Source organism: Eutrigla gurnardus, assembly GCF_963514095.1.
Source record: "Eutrigla gurnardus genome assembly, chromosome: 6".
NCBI classification, from domain to species: Eukaryota; Metazoa; Chordata; class Actinopteri; order Perciformes; family Triglidae; genus Eutrigla; species Eutrigla gurnardus.
In genome coordinates this window covers 25,901,808-25,919,924 of record NC_139920.1, presented here as the reverse complement: position 1 = coordinate 25,919,924, position 18,117 = coordinate 25,901,808, and the positions used below count along the sequence as shown (strand labels likewise).

The 18,117-nt window shown below is 43.7% G+C and overlaps 2 protein-coding genes across 2 annotated transcripts; one reads left to right on the top strand and one right to left on the bottom strand.

Moving 5' to 3' along the window:
* The first annotated feature begins 1,138 nt into the window (after positions 1–1,138).
* tab3 (TGF-beta activated kinase 1 (MAP3K7) binding protein 3) lies at positions 1,139–10,459 on the top strand. Its single transcript, XM_084012069.1, has 7 exons — positions 1,139–1,326; positions 2,019–2,190; positions 2,415–3,675; positions 4,488–4,648; positions 5,805–5,898; positions 9,097–9,180; positions 9,587–10,459. The coding sequence occupies exons 2-7, from the start codon at positions 2,089–2,091 to the stop codon at positions 9,730–9,732; spliced, it is 1,848 nt and encodes a 615-aa protein (XP_083868195.1). The 5' UTR covers positions 1,139–1,326; positions 2,019–2,088; the 3' UTR covers positions 9,733–10,459.
* Positions 10,460–10,517: 58 nt separating this feature from the next.
* On the bottom strand, positions 10,518–16,760 carry tmem47 (transmembrane protein 47). The gene is made up of 3 exons (XM_084012070.1): positions 16,315–16,760; positions 12,293–12,433; positions 10,518–12,138 (listed from the first exon to the last, which is right to left on the bottom strand). Exons 1-3 carry the CDS (start codon positions 16,559–16,561, stop codon positions 11,960–11,962), a joined length of 567 nt encoding a protein of 188 aa, XP_083868196.1. The 5' UTR covers positions 16,562–16,760; the 3' UTR covers positions 10,518–11,959.
* Between the last annotated feature and the right edge of the window lie 1,357 nt (positions 16,761–18,117).

The following is an 18,117-nucleotide window of genomic DNA, read 5'->3' as shown; positions in this document are numbered from 1 at the left end:
CCAATTATCCAGTCATGCAAAATAAATTTAGATCAGGTCAGTGATCTCTCCTCATGCCAGCCGCAGACTCACACAAGCATGTTTAATATTACATATGATATTATTGGAGACACGTAGCAAGAGGTGGATTAAAGATTAGGAATGTTCAGAGCTCATGACAACAAAGGAAAATAGTTGGAAGTAATAGTTGTCTTGGTAAGGTGGTGATACCTTTTACGCTGTTGTGTTATTTGATATTCTGTAACAATGTGTTTTTTATGTTGCCGGAAATAATAACAGATTCATAGATTTTAATTCCATCCTTATCATAACGTTCCCTGGGTAAATAAAGGTAAATATGAAAAATAAAGTAGTCCATTGTCATATTTCAACTGAATATTGTTTATGCTGTAGCTCTAGCTTCAATTTAAAATCTGTTGTGAGGAGTGAAATGTATATTTACTAAAGCACTGTACAAGTTTCTTCAACCTTTAACATCTATAGTAGTAAAATACAACATAAGTACTTTCATACTTAAAGCTGCAGTGTGGTATATTAATAAGCTACTTTTACTTCAGTAAATGGTCCCAAAACTTAGTCTACCACTGCTTGGTACTAATATAATTTGTAATAACAGTTATATTTCTTCATCGTTTATTGATTTATGTCTGAATGTAATTTATTGGATCACTTATATAGATTTAAGATAGCATAGATTTAAGAGCTCCAGTTTGTTGAATCACTCTGTAATTATTAAGGATTAAGACACTTGTTGCTTTTAAGTATAAATTAGTAAAAACTTACTTATCCTGCCACATTTTTTTTATTGAACATACCACAAGCATACAAAAGTAATACAATATAACATCGCAGTCCTTCAGAAGAAGAAAAAAATAGAAATAAAGTCAACTTGGTAAAAAAAAAAAAAAATACATATTTTCCAATCACTTATGAAAGACAATTAAAATGCAAAAGGGAAACGGGGGCAAGACCATGAAATAAAGGAGTACATTTCAAAACGGTAAGAAACGAGATATATCGCCATAAGTCTTTCTAATTATCCTGCCACATGATCAGCAGAGGGCTACGTCATGCTGACATGCGCACTTTTGACAGCGTCGATCCAGCCGATTTGAACAACTTCCTGGTCCGGGAAAAAATCTGACATTATCGCGACAGCTTGGTCGTATGCAGCCCTCAGCGTCGGCCTGGCGCTGGAATGCGAAACTACACGTTATTTAGTCGAAACAAGTCATTGACAAACCCCGGCGCACCGTTTCACTCACATCACAGCACCCATCGAGACTCCGCTATGCTCCGGGACGCGCGGAGGGGTCCTAACGTGTGGTAAGTCTGTATAAAGCCGTGAGTGGCTAACGCTCGCTAACGCTAGCGCGGCTAGCTAGCGAGCTAATCCATCAACACCCAGGCTTGTGACAGCTGACCAGCCAGCAGGACCGGGCTACCTACGGCTAGCAAACGCTAGCTGGCAGGCAGTTGACGGAATTGGGGAGTTAATCTGGTTTTAAACACGTGACTTGTTTTAAGGGGATTTTGTTGCTTGATTTTTCAGTCACGGGTAACGTTCTCCCGGGAATGTGAACGTTGTTTCCCCCCCGTCGTACCACACACTAGTGTGGTTGTTTATTTGAGTGATGTTCGGAGGCTAGCAGATGCTGATAACTAGCCTACCTAGCTAGCACTGGTATGTCGTCGTTGCTTGGTGCAACAGTATGGCTAAACAAACAACAACAGACTGGACAGGCACCTTGCCAGCACTCGTGTGCTAATGTGAATGGATACCGGTAATGCTGGCTCTGTCTTCCCCTGTGTTCGTGCGCTATGTTCCGGCTGCTTCACCTTCGCTTTGGTGCAAACATTATGCCCTTTAAAAACCAGACACATTTGTATGTGTTTCTCCTGTAACTACTGCTGACAGACATTTGGCAGGGCCAACCGCTGCTAATAGGATTACTTGTGTATCCCCATGACATTTGAGTTTTGTCTTCAGTTTTTGTCTGTCATCGCTGCATCTACAGGGGATGAGACGAGATCCGTTATTTCGGCAGTTGCAGCTCTGGGCTCGTTGACTCTCTGTGTTGGCTCAGGATGGCGCAGGGAGGCTCTCAGCTTGACTACCACATCCTGCAGGACCTCAAGCAGCGTTTCCCAGAGATCCCAGAGGGGGTAGTGTCACAGTGCCTTCTGCAGGTATATTACACATGCACATACTTACTATACACATACTCTCCTGCATATGCACAGCTAAGGAAAAGCTGTTTGGAGATTGTTGGAAAGTTGTGTGATGCACTTTGGTAAAAGAAGGTAGTTTGTTTAAGGATACTTTGCCATGGTTGCACTACTTGATTACAACCGGTATTATCTCATGATGTGTGACACTGCATGACTGACAAAGTTCTCTGTTGCTGTCTCAGAACAACAATAACCTGGATCTTTGCTGCCACCTGCTGGCTCAGGAGAGTAACAGATACCTGTATGGAGAGTTCCATCACAGTCCAGAGGAGGGGCGACTGAGTCGAAACCACATGCTGCACATTAGCCTGGGTTACCCGGGCTCAGACGCAAGCAAGGCGAATGGAGGAGCGGCTGCAGTAGGGCGCTCCCTCGTGCACAGCACTAGTGACAGTCACATCGAACCCCAGCGGCCCAGCTACCCTGAGCCACTGTCGGCCCCCGCCGCCATGGCCCCCTCTCCGGGATACAATCCTTTCTTCATGAACGATCAGAGCCGCTCGGCAAGCACCCCGACTCCTCCACCTTCGATGCAGGGCATGTCCCCCACATACTCCCCTGTCCCACGTTACGCTATGAGCCCTATAACTGTCACACTTTCGCAAAGTAGTTTACCCAATGTCCCGCAGGCTCTGCAGATACCCCCTGGGCACTATGCCAACAGTACCAACACCACTCTGTATATTCGACCCTCACCCTCCCAGAGTCCACAGCCAGCACCCTGGTCCTCTCCAGGGGCTCCTTTGTATCAGCATCAGCAGTCCCCCTACAGTACTCCCACATACGGCTCGCCTTACAGCTCCCCGCAGCATCAGGTCCAGACCCAACCCCAGCCCCAGCCGCAACCCCAGCACCAGCAATATGTCTTCCTCCCTATTACCTCGCCAACCCTTCCCAACATGCCCTACCATCACCAGCAGCAACCCCAGCAACAGCCAGGTGTTTACAGGCCCTACCACACAAAAAGCTCCCTCAAGAATCAGATAGAGATCACCCTGGAGGGTCCACGACCTCGCAGCAACTCACCTGTGCACACCCCCCACCCCCAGGGAGCGCTCTACATGGCCACCAGCCCCTCACCCAGCTCTCCTTCAAGGGGAATCACTCTGAGTGGTCCTTCAGGCCCGGCATCCTTCCACCCTGGGATGTACCTGCAGCATCAGGGCCCCGCGAGGCCTCGGCCTGCCTCCTCTCCTCAACCGGGCCAGTCCGCGTACACCTTCAAAATCAAAGTGTCGCCAGGCGGCCAGGCCCAGAGACCACTCAGCTCACCCCCTGTGGCTGAAGCGGAGTCTCTCCTCAACATCGTTGACCAAGGGGAGCACAACGCTGCCCCCGCACCCATCCTGCCCATCTCCGCTCTGCCAGGGAACATTGTCAGTCAGTTTCAGCACATGCCCCGGCGTTCAAGCTCGGGCTCTGACGACTATGCCTACACACAAGGTAGGGGATTCCTGTTTTTTTTTTGTGTTTGACTTTCTGTAAGTAGTGTATTCCAGCTGGAGTTGACATTGGATGTGAGATTAGGGCTGTGTTTAAAACAAAGACTAGACCAAAGCCTTTAGCCTCAGAGTAGCAGACTTCTTCTTTGAAGACTTTCTATTGGTGTTCATGAGGCTGCTGGGTGTATTTGTTTCTTGTCATACTCCCCTCTCGCTCTCTGAATGTGTCTACACCATCACTAATAAGACATTTAATAGACATAAATAGCAATACTCGGTCTGACATCTAACCTGAATTGCAAAAATTGGTATACCCAAAATTTGCCCACATCCCACATTATCTGCTTGAATTTTTAGTACCTTTCCCCATTAGTTGACCAGTTGGTTAGCTACTTAATGACATTGCATGTATTTGACAAATCAGTGGATTTATTTTTGCAAATAAATGGTATAGTAAAATGTGTAGTTTCTATCTGCATATGACATGAATCAGCAAATATTACCTATATTTTGCAACCATATAAATGCCCATCATTTTGTGATGTTTAGTGTCCATTTTATTGGCATAGATTTGCATTCATGTAAATATGGTTGTGGACTTTGTCCCCAGTCATATGAATGAAGTAGGTTGTGTTACTGCTTTGTGTCCATTTGTCCTTTTTAACTGTTAAAATGTGATGGTCAGACTTATTTGAAAGCCAATGTTCTGCAAGTTGGCCTTTATTCCACCAAATTGTCTGTGTTGCATGAGATGATGATGTTTAATTTTTTATTCCTGTTTTGGCTTATGTTATTTGTTGTGTATCCCTCCAGCTCTCCTGCTCCACCAGCGGGCCAGGATGGAGCGTCTAATGAAGGAGCTGCTGCTGGAGAAGCAGAAACTAGAGCACCTGAAGTCCGACGTCAACAACATGGAATATGACGCCCTTCAAAGACGCTTTCGACGAGTCAACTCCACCAGTCTTATACCTAGAGTAAGGACCCAACACGATCATTGTCTTCTCCTAACAGTTTTGTCATCACAAATCATATACTTTTTCTAATGCTCATAAAGGTGATGTCAGGTTTGTTTGTTATAGTAGATTTTAATTCACGATTAATGTCAGAGAAAATATCCCAGTTTTCAGGATTAATCCGAATATTCTAATGTAGCTAATTAAGTTAAGTAGTTACCACGGGGCAAATCCACTAAGTTAACTTTTAACATCGTGACCTACAATCCGCTCTCCGCATTCCTTTCTAGTTCATTCATTTTACATTACTTGTTCCTTAGATTTAAAAAAAACAAAGACAGGACACTGTTTCTGGATTTGTTTCTGCAATGATTATTTTTAGTTGAAGATAGTCTACTTCATTTTTCAGAGATTTGAATTTTATCCCAAAAAGTTGCATTTGCTCTTGTTAGTCTGATGAGCTGCTTCTCCTTAGAGTCAGTGTTCTGGATTGATTTGATTGGTCAGGACAAGAAGGTTACATTAACTTAATGCACTTGGTAAATGTTTAAGTGTGCTTTGTGCAAAGACCTGAGTGTTCACATTGTTTTTTTCATTTATGCATGGAGAGATTTAAAAAAACAACAAAACAGTGCACCTGCTAATATGGAGGTATGGCGGTGATGGGGTTATTCCTGCAGCCCTACCACTAGCATATATAACGCCGCTCACGAAAGAGGAGATTTCACCACAAACAACACGATTCGTTTTCTCAGGGCAACAATGCAGGAATCAGGACACCATAGTTATCTTGGCTGCTACAATGTTTTCGGTTATGAAACCATGACGTTGTGTAACTGCGGTTTTGGTAGATTCAGGTTGTCCCAGTATCCCTAGTGAGGTATAACAATGAGCTGTGAAATTACTGTTTACTTCACAAGTTCAGCATTTACAATATTTCAGACTCAGAATCCAGGCTTTGGATTTAATCATGTGTGCTGTTTTAAAAGGCAGAACATGATCAAACTTTACTTCACTTAGTTTTCCATGTGCAGCCAAAATGCAGCAATAATGATTAGATGTGACATCTCCGACAATTTCTTTCCAGTAAGATGAATTTTGAACAGAGGCACGGGGAATATTTTGATGCTTATTTTTCGTCTAATCTAACTGGGTTGTCTGTTTGCACCGGCTGAAGCCTGAAGAGATGACCCGATTGCGGAGTCTGAACAGACAACTTCAGATTGATATCGACTGTACCCTGAAGGAGACAGATCTGCTGCAGTCTAGAGGTATACATACACACACACGCCACTCGCACATAAATGCACATTGCTACACATGAACTTTTGAAGTGTGTCTCTGATTTATCTGAAAGCATTGATCTTGAAAGAGCCGTGCCCAGAAGCAGACAGAGCTGGGTCCAAAGTGATGGACGAGGCTCCATCACACTGCATACAGATGCAGTGTTCTAAAATGACCGGCTGGTCTGTGACTGGACCCGGGCTGATCCGAGGTTGACCCTCGTTGGGCCCATGCACAAGGTTTGGCTGATACAAGATCCTTGTTGATTGCGTAGTTGATAACATCATTGCCTCCGTATGCCTCTAATCACAGTGTGTGGAAATGAGTTGCAGTGCTTTATATATTTACCAGGAGTGGTGGTGGGGGGTGGGGGCCTTGCTGGCAGGCTGGAGGAAGTGACCGGTTTGCTTGAAGTGAGCCCAGTGCCCCTGGACATTTGGGTTGTGGTCTTCCTGGAAAAGTTGTGAAGCATTCTTCCACTTTGTTTCCGTCTTCCAAATGCCTTTTGGCCGACGCTGGCCGAGCTGTCATACATGAAAGTGGTTTAAACGCTGACTTCTATTTGCAAATCTTCCATAAAGCTGTGAATGGTGAAGCATCCAGTTGATACATACACACAGCATGTGTCTCCTCTGAGCCTTTAAACGCTGACTTCCCTCTTTGCTTTTGAGGATTGGCGATCAATGAAGAAATCGAAACGTTAAATTATTGGATTTTTTTTGGTCTGCCGCTGAGTTTAAACATATTTTTTTTGGGTGCCTTTCTGTCTGTCTGTGCGTTCAATCTACTTCCCATCGACGGATGTATTGTTGGGGACTCAAGGACGTAGTGTTGAAGTTTGGACATGCAGGGTTGATTGTTATGTTATTGCACTTTTGCAACTGCGGGGGTAGAGCATCGGGGCTCTGCACACTGAGTTAAACATGTTGGCTGCAGCTCACTTTTGCTGCTAATGTTACAATCAAGCTATTCTTTGCGTTTACCGGTTCTCAACCACGCAGCAAAACCGGGAGATTAGCCATCAGTCTGTTCCAAACGAGCACTGATTAGTAATGTTAGAATACTAATCAGACACTTATTATATTTTATTTCATTCTCATGCATGCTGCTCAAAGTAACCGCAGTGAATGGCTACGGTAGTTCTAAAAGATTATAATACATAATTAAAACTACAAATATATTTTTATTTTAACAACATTAGCGATATCCAAATAAAGATACAATCATTTGAATGGTGTGTTGTTTTAATAACCCCAGTATGTTACAATAACATAGGAAAAAGATAACATTTCACATTTTTGACGGTTTACACTGATTTTGGTTTGGTTGAAGTTATTTTTTGTGATGGTGGTTTTAAAAAAAAAGTCTGGAGCCTTGCTTTCTATTATAGATGAATCTGATGATAAAGAAGAATCTGATACAGCAGGTCAGACAAAATCGGAATTTGACAAAAATTGCGATCCGTGCATCTCTAGATTCTGTTGTTTACATAAAATTATTAATTTAACTTTGTTTTTTTTTTTGGTTTTTTTTTTGGTATTTGATATTTGGAACTATAAACAATTTCTTGTGAATGGAAATAATTCACAGTTGTTGTAGAGAATAGTTCAATGGGTGCATGTTGTTAAAGGCCTCTGATAATGATGTTAATGGTGGTCTACGTTGTGATGAACGGTCATTTGTGTGAGTGATATTTGCATGGTCTCTGCGAGCTTCCATAACTCCCAAAGCCGCTCGGTGAGCCAGAGAACTTTGTTTTGCAGAAAATTCCATCGAGTTACAAAAACACACGAGTAAATCAAGTTAACTGATTTACTGATATGACTGCAAGTGTGTAGCTGTTGGCCTATATTCCTATTTCATGCTAATAAAACTATGCATCTAAGCAGACGATGGAATTCCATGTTGGTAATTGTGTTATAAATCCTACTATGTAAACACCCAAGAAGGAGTAAGCTTCCACATTTGATGTTGCAGTTGATGTAAAATGCATCTTCTGTGTCCAAGTGAAAGACATGCCAGAAAAAAATTCAAAGCTTCATCTACTGGCAAAAATGTTGTTAATGTATGAATAGTGCTGGAACTGACTTGTTTATTGTAGCATTGTGGCCGTTCAGACCGAGGTAAGAGCTGCAATAACAAAAGTTCAAGGGGTTGCATTGGTGGAAGATAGTGGTGTAACAATTCATGCGATGCATTGATTTTCAGTCCTACAGATTCAACTGAATCGATCTGCTAAAATAAATGAATAGAATGAATCGCTTTGGCTTCACCAATAATCGATATAAATGTGTTAAATCTTACGAATCGCGATTCTTAATTATGTTTAATGTTTTAAGACTTTTAAGACACTCTCTCCTATTGAAAAATGTTCAAAATAACTGAGCAATGTTTAATTACATTTTTATATTCAGCATAAAATATTATGCAGGACTACTTTTTTATAGAATAAATATGTTAAATAAGTAATTCTGTGGTCTGTTTATTTTTTCACCTTTCAGAAGAATACAGATCGTCTCACTCGCATTATTGCATGTTTATTTCATGGATATAGAATTTTGGTTAAAAGTTACAGAATTGAATCGAATCATTCCAAAAAAATGTGTCCTTGAATCGAATCGTTAACTACTGTATTGTTAATCGAATCGCCGTGAAGCCAAAGATTCACACCCCTAGTAGTAGCGTGTTGTTTCGTTTGCTGGTGAGCTGATTTAATGACACAATCCAGGATGGTCACGGTCACGGTCAAGGTCGGAGATCCATGAAATTCAAGGCTTTTTGATGCCAAAACACTGCACAGCACATTCTAATGCTATTAAACAGGAATGTACACCTCTGGAAAGTTATTAAAGCAACAGTAACTCTTCCAAATCCAGCCTTGAAGAGCCTGAAGTGAACCGTAGGATGACGCTGTTCGTGTTACTAATTCGTCTAACGGGTATGTGCATGCGTTTGCATGTATTTGATTGTCCACCGTGGTGTGTGTAGCCAAATGACATTTCATTATGTTGCTGCAAAGAAATCTAGCCAGATGTAACCGTTCGCCTGTTGTTGTCCCTGCATTCTTTTGTCGGACCGAGCATGGCAGTCGGTCAAGGCTGAAGTGAAACAGCTGGACGGGCCTCCGGTTGGGACGGGACACTTGTAAACCAGCTTCTCTGTCTGCTCTCTGCTTTCCTCCGCAGGGAAGTTCGATCCAAAAGCAATGAACAACTTTTACGACAACATTCAGCCCGGTCCGGTTGTGCCGCCCAAACCTGGGAGGAAAGGTGAGAATTTTGCAGCGCAGTGAGAGATTTTCATCAGGATGTGTAAAGAATAGAAGAAAAATAGGTTTTCTTCAGCTTATAATCTAAGGTTTTAGTCCAAGACCTTCCAGGTCCTTCCTCACTCACATACAGTCTTATCCAGCAAATTGAAGATTGGAGACATTTCCATTTGATTGTCAACTTGGTCTCCACAAATGTGTTGTCATGGAAACCACACAAGAAACCTTGCTATGTAGTAACATTTATACTGAAAGGCTGATGCTTGAATGCATACATAGATAGAGTGACAGCCACGGTTAAACCAGCCCCGAGATGAAGATTGTTGTGTTGTTCACTTTATCACATGAATAAAACAGCCTTTTTTTTATGTATTGCTTCTGTTTTTTGTTTTTTTTGTTGTTGTTAGAAGGGGAACAGGGCCCCAAGGCAGCGCCGGGGCCCCAGAGGGATGAGGACTTCGAAGGCGCCCAGTGGAACTGTGAAAGCTGCACCTTCCTCAATCACCCTGCCCTCAACCGCTGTGAACAGTGCGAGATGCCACGCTATACCTGAGCTTAGCGCTGTATTGCCCACCCTTGCCCTATCCCCTGCCAGTCCTTGGATAGTATAAGCCCCACCCCTCCAAAATCTGCAGAATCTGTCAAGAGGTCTTCCCCTGTCAGTCAATATATAAGCCCCATACCTGCTGAGGAAGAGCCAATACCCCTCTCTGCCCACGACTCCCATATACTACTCCTGTGCACTTTGACCTTTTGTTCCCCATTGGAGGATGATAACTGTTCAGGACGGTTGGAGACTCTTCTGATAGCAAATGTATAAAGGAGGGAGTGACACGCTGCGACTCTGGCAGTTGGTGGGTCGGGGCTTCGGAACGGTTTTTAACGATAAAGGAGGAGGAGCTACGGATTACCTAGAGAACATTCCATGCAGAAAGACAGACTGCCCTGTTTACACAACTGCACCCATTCCTGGACTCGAAAATGGAGGCGCGTCCACTTTGCTCTAGGACCCGTAACTCCCTCCCCGACAGTGGAACAATGAAAGCAATGGTATATACATTCTGACTAATGCGAAATGTAGACTGTACACTGTATCTGGCTCTGTATGAGAGCTCATTTCACTGAAAGAACACTAAAGACATTTGCATACGAGTATATTCCTGGTACTTTTATGCATATTATGCCACCCTGTATTATGTGTTCAGAAGATGTCGATTTCCTGTGCAAATGCCTCAACTTGCTGTACTTAATAAAGGAGCTGATTCTATGTGACTTGACCATGCACAGCTGGGCATGTCTGCATAGTTTTATTTTTTTCATCATGAAACCAAACACACCTTTTTGTTTCCAGTACATGTTTATTTATGTAAGTAATCAAACCAGTGGAAATCAGAAACACAGCAGTAAGCGGTAGTGGCATGCACACACTCATTGCTTTCACTAATGCTGCAAGAGGAAGTTGGAGATGATTCTAACCACGTTTGAATGAGGTTTTTGGGTGAACTGTTATTACCAGTGCAGGTCTTCTGATCACACCGTCCCTTCAGGTGTGAAACGTTTCCAGTTTGTGCTCGATTGATCCCATAGTCCTCATAACATGTACAGCACATTTTCACTCTAGCATCTCCTAAAATAGCTTGTCATGGACCTTTTAAGTATGCTGACTTTTTTTCCAATAACTACCATAACTGTTTGCTACGGGTATCTCTCCCTATCTGAAATGTGTTGTTTGTTTAACCTTAAGGCTGAGGAGATTAGGAGGCATCACATGGGGGAGGTGTGTGAGCACATGCCGTGTGATTATGATCATGCAGACATGCGCACACTCTCAGCAGGCATGGTCATTTGCCATCTTCCTGTGTTGGATATTATGCTTGTTTTGCATACTTACATGTAATACAGCCATATTTTTTTGTATCAAAAAGCAGGTATAACTTGGGTTATGCTGCAGGTTGCAGTTCACATGTCACTGCTATTCATTAACCTGCATGTTCCTCTCACCAGCATGTTATCATTTGGAAGGTGGCTGTGGAATTCTTTTGTGTGTAACTGTCTAAGGTAGCCTCTGTTTATAATCAGTATCTCCGACACTTTTAATAGACTCAAATAGGACAGGAGAAAATAAATCATGACATGCTTTCACCGATCTGTTCCACTCCGCTGGAGGAAGAAGGCCATGCCAAGTTCCAGTTGTAGTGTAACTCTGGGGGGAAACGGAGCATTTCCTGAGGTTCGCCCTGTCTTCCTTACTTTGTCATTGTCGTGATATCATTTCAATAGGACATCTTCCTCCACGTCCGTTGCGTCCCCGATCGGCCCGAGGTTTACATCGTTCTCTCTGCTCTTATTGGGTATTCGTCCCGGTATGGGGGTTACTGACTCCATCTGTTCCCTCCGGATTTTCTGCCCAAATCTGAGACCTACTGGAGCTCCACTTAAAGGGGACGCAGAGTTATCTGAATGTTGACATTCTCTCCCAAATTAAACTGGCTGGGGTGGATTTCTTTTTGCACGGGCAGGTTTGCTGCCAAACCTTCTGAGAGAGCACGGGGCTCCTATCCAGTGAATGAGAACAGTCTTTGAGACGATAAGTTCACAGTATCGAATGGAGGAGCTCATTTCCAGTCCTGAAACTAACAATACGCGTTTGTGTTTCCTGTTTTTTTTTGTTTTGCAGTCTGCGGTTGGATGCTGTGTCATGGACAGAAAGTTCCTATTACTGAGGGGACACCGGGGGGAGAAACGCTCTCAATCTCTCTCTCCTCTTGTCTCACATATTTTTAGTAGTAGTCTTCGTAGTTCTTGGGGTTGAGGCAATAGAGGATGGCTCCTCCGAAAGAGAAGATGGTGGATCCCCAGGCAAGGCCGTAGCCCCAGTTGAACTCGTGGTACACCCTTAGGCTGACCGACTCGATGAACTTGATGGGGAACAGGACCAAGCTGCACACCTGGAGAACCACTAGAGGAAAACGGGAAGGAGAGAAGGTCCTCATTAAAAATACATAGCGATACAAGCCACTCTGATGTCCTCTAACATCCTATATTCAGAGGAGACTCATTGTATTTTGGGACTCTCCTTTTTTTTCTTTCTTCTACAGGATCTCTCCACGTACCTGCAGCGAACAGCAGGACAGCCACGGGCTTGTAGCAGCGACTCCTGTTGCCGGAGCACAGGGAGATCAGCGCCATGAGGAAGGAGATCAGGGTAAGGGCCGCCCCCCCCAGCAGCAAGGCCAGCGTGGCGATCTGCCAGTCTGAGACAAACGCACAAGGACAGAGAGGAGGGAGGGATTGAGGGGCGGAAGGCATGAAATCACACAGGAGATAGAGAGTGACATAGGTAGCTAAAACGAGGTTACTCTGGAGAGTCGTGTCTGCACTGTTGACAGGGGGGGGGGGCACAGTCCCACTGCTGGGCTCAATCTTACACAAGAGGAAAACATTTGTGTTGAATAACCACAGTGTAAACACAAACTATTTGTGGTCCGGAGGCTGAGAAAACAACAGCATATTTTGAGAAGCTCCTGACGGTTCATCGTGTTTTGATGCGAGCCACTGGGGGGGATCCAGAACCAGTGGAAGAAGGAATGTGAACCATGCGGTGAATGACCCTCGAACCAAGCAGCAGCAGTTTCTTTCAGGCTGACAAGAAACAAACACACACACACACACGCCTGGATACGCATGGGCTTCAGCGGGTTCAGTAATGGATCCCGATCCAGCAGAAAGGCCTCTCTGAGGTGACTCGGATAATGAGTATCTCCCCTCCCCTCCTGGCGGATGCCAGCTCAGCAGCATTCTCAGCATTTCATTCAGATTTACTTCAAAAACACTCAACTGGAAATAACCGCTGGCTCGATCTCGCTTCCCCTATCCTTGTTGGAATGAAAAAGGGGAACAAAGTAGAAATGTTTGTCCAAAAAAAAAAGGAGTGGAGGATGTTTTGTGCAACAACAAAAAAAAACAACAGGAGTGCATTGGAGACTTAATTAGCTACGGGTCTTTAATTGAGGATTGTTTAGAGGAGAACTTTTTGTTATTGTTTAGAGATCGACGTCCTCTTTCGTAGTTTTACTGTGTATTTGTAAAAACAGGAGGTTGACTTGTAAACAGGGAGAGGATATTATGATGAGGCATTTGATTACACAGGAGGAAATCGTTTGAAAGTACAGTGGGTGGGGGGAAAGGAGAACATCAAAGCATTAAGGGGATTAGGCTCCACATGATTCAATACTACAGTAGGTGTAGAAATCCACATACTTAAGTTTAGAGGTTTTGCCAATAATATTTCCTCTCTGTTGAGGCAGAAAATCATTCAAACATTCACCAGTGGAGAGAAAGTGACGGGACTTAAGCTGCTTAAACACAGTTCCCACTCTTGTTGGAGGGAAACCTTATTCCAGGGGCCAAGCAGCTCCAATATAAACAAACATCAACTACTTGTGACCAAATATGGTTCAGGAATTAGTTTAAAAATGGGCCCTGTCACCACAGGATGTTGGAAAAAGACCACGAAAAGCAGAGCACCCAGCTTGCACAACACCAGGGCCCCCTTGAAGACCGACCCCTTGACTTTTCCTCTGCGACCGCCTCGCTGGTTTCCTCTCAGGCGAAAGGGCCACCGCGACTTGACCCGCAGTCGTCAAACGCCTATCGTTGGTGGGATATCTTGTCTCGGTCAGCGCGGTGCCTTCAGCCCCGGCCGGCGTTATCAGTGCGCTCACGGAAAACAGCAGGGATGCAGAAAGTCATCTCATTGGAGATTTGGAACAGACCCCTTACTCCAAGAAACGCTTGCCAGTGTCAAAGTGCTCAAAGGCTTTGACGAGCAGGGGGAGCTGCCAAACTATTAATCTGAGCCCCTTTCATGATGACAGATGGAAAAGGAGATACAGTACACCCAAGATCCAATCTGTGCATTAATTATGGGTCACTGCTTCAGTGGTTAATCGAAGGAATCCTTCGGGGCACCAGATTCTGTTTTCTTTTGTCTGAGACAGTGGTGGAAGATCTGTGTCACAGAAGAGCCTCGAGTGTCTCTCTTTTCCTGTCACACTCGCTCAGGCTCACTCTCTCCAGGCAGCAGGATGGAGAGGTTTAAAGAAGCGGGACCATCTTCAGCCAGAGGTCTCCGGTGCAAGAACCCCTTTTTTACCAAACTGTGTCCAACATTGTGACCTCCCTCAAAGACGAAGCAAACATAACGTATTACATTATTAATACGCTTCGGCACCGCTGCGTCGGACGGAGCCGTGCCTCTGCTTACACGCTGGCTCCACATTTGTCACTTCATCTCACACTGACCTGGCACACACACACACACACACACACAGACACACTACCATTCCACATTCCTAGCCCTGTAACGTCTGTATCTTCTATACTTGACCTATGACCCTCTGCCAAAGTGTGTGTTAGTGTAGGGAGAGAGAGGGGGGGTTGCTATTCGTGTTTGTATATTTTAAACACTTCTTGAGCATGTAACAAGGTAATATCTCTCGTCTGGCATCTCTCACACACACACACACACACACACACACACACACACACACACACATGCAAGCCTTGCAGAAGGAGCTCAAAACATCTGAGCGTCCAGCTGGTGTTTCAAACTAACAGGATTTATTTAATGCTCAGAGCATGACACTGGGAAATATTGGGGGGGGTAAGGGAGGTAGAAACTGATTACTGGGATTCAAATCAATAAGCCTAGCCAAGTGCACGCCTGAGGAAATGGGCAGTTTGCTGTGTGCATTTACTGTGGTATGTTGCTGCTGCTGCTGCTGCTGCTGCTGGGAGCTGACATGGAGCCCGCATGTCTTTATATGGCACCGAAGTGCACTTTGTCTGACGCTGACAGAGGAAAATCAGGGCCAATGTGACCCACGATTACTCATCTCTCAGACAGAAAGAAAACATTTTGTCTGGCTAACAAAAACACAACTCGCCACTCAGCACACAGGAGGGGTCAGACTCAGCAAAAAAAAAAGTGAAATCTATAAATGGGAGCGCACAAAGGAAGCCCTACTCAGGAGTCTGGTGTGATCTACGTTTCACATTTGCAGAATAGAGTTAAGTACCATTTTTAAAAATCCCTTATGAGATGAGTAAACACTCTAAGAAAACACCCAATAAAACAATATAACCCAGTAAAAATTCCTGCTGGATATACAAACGGAACTGACTTTATGTTGTGGTGTTTGTGCTAAATTGTGCTGTAAAGTGTTTCTGTGCCAGAGTTGAATCAGCTTCGATCTAAAAAAGTTAAACATTACACATTTCTGGGCTGCTGTATTGGATTACATTAGATGAATGTGGTCTCAATGGTTGATTGATATTTGTTGATGCTGTTCATATGGTGATGCTTTCTCCCAGAATGAACAGCTGTTATGGAAATATGAAATGCTTCCAGAATCAAATAATAAAAAAAAACAACCTTGATGTGGGACTCCGTAAAGAAGGAAAATCAGCATTTCTGGAGTGCTTCGCTCGTTTCCCTGGTTACTAATCTCCAGGCATCTGGATCTCTGGGGAGTTCTCTTCTCAGAGTTGCCCTCACTCCTTGGCCGGTGAAGAAACCCACACAAAGGCTCATTTTGTGAGCAACAAAAGGCCAAATGAAACCCCAGCTGGACCGCTCCTGGCCAGGCGAAATTCCCACATCATTCAGTGGTGCAAATGTTTAAGAAAGTTTAAAGTTACCTAGCCGACATAGAAAAAACAAAGATGTCTTATTTATCACTTTGACACTCAAGGATGGCTTTTTTTTTTTTTTACAATTAAAAAAAAATAAATCCCAGTTGGAAAGCTGCAATGTTCCGTTATCTAATTTAATGTAGAAAAGTTCAGCAGTTTAAATTAACCAGGCAATAGCTAATTATAAAATAATTAACATTAACACCCTCTTGGGTGTTTTATAATTCTCACCCACAGAGCAGCGCGGTGCACCGTCTGCGGGGATCCTTTGTTATCCACTTTCATTTGAATATGAATGTGGGTGTCTCTGCACCCCATAAATCCCTAAAACTACAACACACCAACTGGTTTAAAAAAAAAAACTTCTAAAACAACATGGTGGCGCATCACCCCATCAGCCGGGCTACAATAAGGCAGCGTGTATGGGCGTCCGTCTCACCGGTGACCAGCGTGCTGCTGCAGGACCACTCCGCGGAGCTGACGGGCTTCCAGCAGGAGACCCACATGGACAGGTAGTACTGGTCGTCCGCTGTGACCCACGCCGGGCTCAACACCGCCCCGACATCCAGGCACAGGGCGAGAAAGACGCACACCAGTCCCACCAACTTCAGGGGCGTCAACACCGACACCCGGACCTCCTCTGTGCCGCTCACGGATGAAGCCATATCGGTGAGTTTCTTACTCATTAAAAAAAAATAGAATAAGGAGAAGAAGAAGAAAAGAAGTGTGTTTAGGAGTTTGTGTTTTCCCCTCAAATCCTCAGGTCTAAGTCGTGGTTGTCCCCCCTGCTCGTGCCCGTGTTGTGGGAAGCAGGATGGGGAGCTGCCGCTCACTCCGCGTCCCGAGTCCGGACGCTGCTGCCGCTGCTGAAGAGACCCAGCGCTCTGCTGACGGGACTGCGCTGCAGACCGCTGAAATAACACGGTGCCGCACCTGCTGGGTCCTAGTGCCGGGGCACTGGCATAGAAACAGAAGTATTTTGGAAATGTTGCTTTCATTTATGATTTATATCGTATTTGAATTATGCAATTTGACAACAGCTATGGGCAGACAAGTTAGTCAAATGATTTATTAATACAGATTCCTTAACTTTCATCAACACGCAGTAGACCAGAATATACAGAAAGACAAGTCCTTTTTTTAATTTATTTATTTGTTTTACTCCCAACATAATTTAACTTTAAGGCATGCAAGGCAACTTTATTTGTATAGCAGCTTTCATACACAAGGCAGACTCAAAGTGCTTCACATCATAACATGTCATACAATAAAGAATAGAAGAATTAAAAGAAAATAAAGGCAAAATTAAAATGCATTATAGAAAGACAAGGAGAAAAAAAACATGTTTGCAATGAAAAAAATCAGCCTAACAGCAACTGATGAGTTAGCAATGAAAGGATTATCATTTTCTATTTGGGTCCTATAGTTTTCATGTGTCTCTGGTTTACAAAAGGCATTCTGGGAAACACATAAGTGGACACAAACTGACTCTCATGCATCAAAGGGTGAGTTTTCCTTTTAATCACATATCACTCACATTGTCCACTATGGATTCAAATCACTCACTAAGCACACTCACATTCAACATTGATTTTGAGGTTTAATAGAGAGTCTCTATCAGTAGGCCTACACATTGTGATGCCTACAATCGTGTTAAAACAACTATACCTTTAAAATGCTGTTTTAGTGGGTTTTTTCTGCTTTGATCTGGAGAAATGTAATATGTATTTGTTTTTCATTTTTTTCTGAATTTAAATTACATTCACTCATGTGCAAACTGTGCCTGGATTTACCTTTAAACTGTTGCTACACGCAGTCTCTCCACTATCTCTTCAGGTTAAACTTTGTTTAACATCTCATTTTCTGTCTGTCTGTCTGTCTGTCTCTCTCTCTCTCTCTCTCTCTCTCTCTCTCTCTCTCTCTCTCTCTCTCTCTCTCTCTCTCTCTCTCTTCACACACACACACACACACACACACACACACACACACACACACACACACACACACTCACTCACACACACACACACACACACACACACACACACACACACACACTGTACTAAGGGAAGCTTACACAACTCATTCTGTGCTACTAATTGAACTCAGCTAATCCTTTGTCCTTAGGGAAGAACCTAATTCTGCTTAACGCACACACACAGACACACACATATAGTGATATATATATATATATATTGACATGTACAAACAAGCATTTTTGAGGCAAAATTAATAGTTTAAACAT

Coding starts and splice junctions, on each gene's coding strand:
- tab3 (XM_084012069.1), top strand. CDS start 2,089: ATGGCGCAGGGAGGCTCTCAGCTTGACTACCACATCCTGCAGGACCTC. Junction 5,899..9,096: donor AGATCTGCTGCAGTCTAGAG/GTATACATACAC, acceptor TTTCCTCCGCAG/GGAAGTTCGATCCAAAAGCA. Junction 9,181..9,586: donor GCCCAAACCTGGGAGGAAAG/GTGAGAATTTTG, acceptor TGTTGTTGTTAG/AAGGGGAACAGGGCCCCAAG.
- tmem47 (XM_084012070.1), bottom strand. CDS start 16,561: ATGAGTAAGAAACTCACCGATATGGCTTCATCCGTGAGCGGCACAGAG. Junction 12,434..16,314: donor CAGCAGCACGCTGGTCACCG/GTGAGACGGACG, acceptor CGTTTGTCTCAG/ACTGGCAGATCGCCACGCTG. Junction 12,139..12,292: donor TGTCCTGCTGTTCGCTGCAG/GTACGTGGAGAG, acceptor GTTTTCCTCTAG/TGGTTCTCCAGGTGTGCAGC.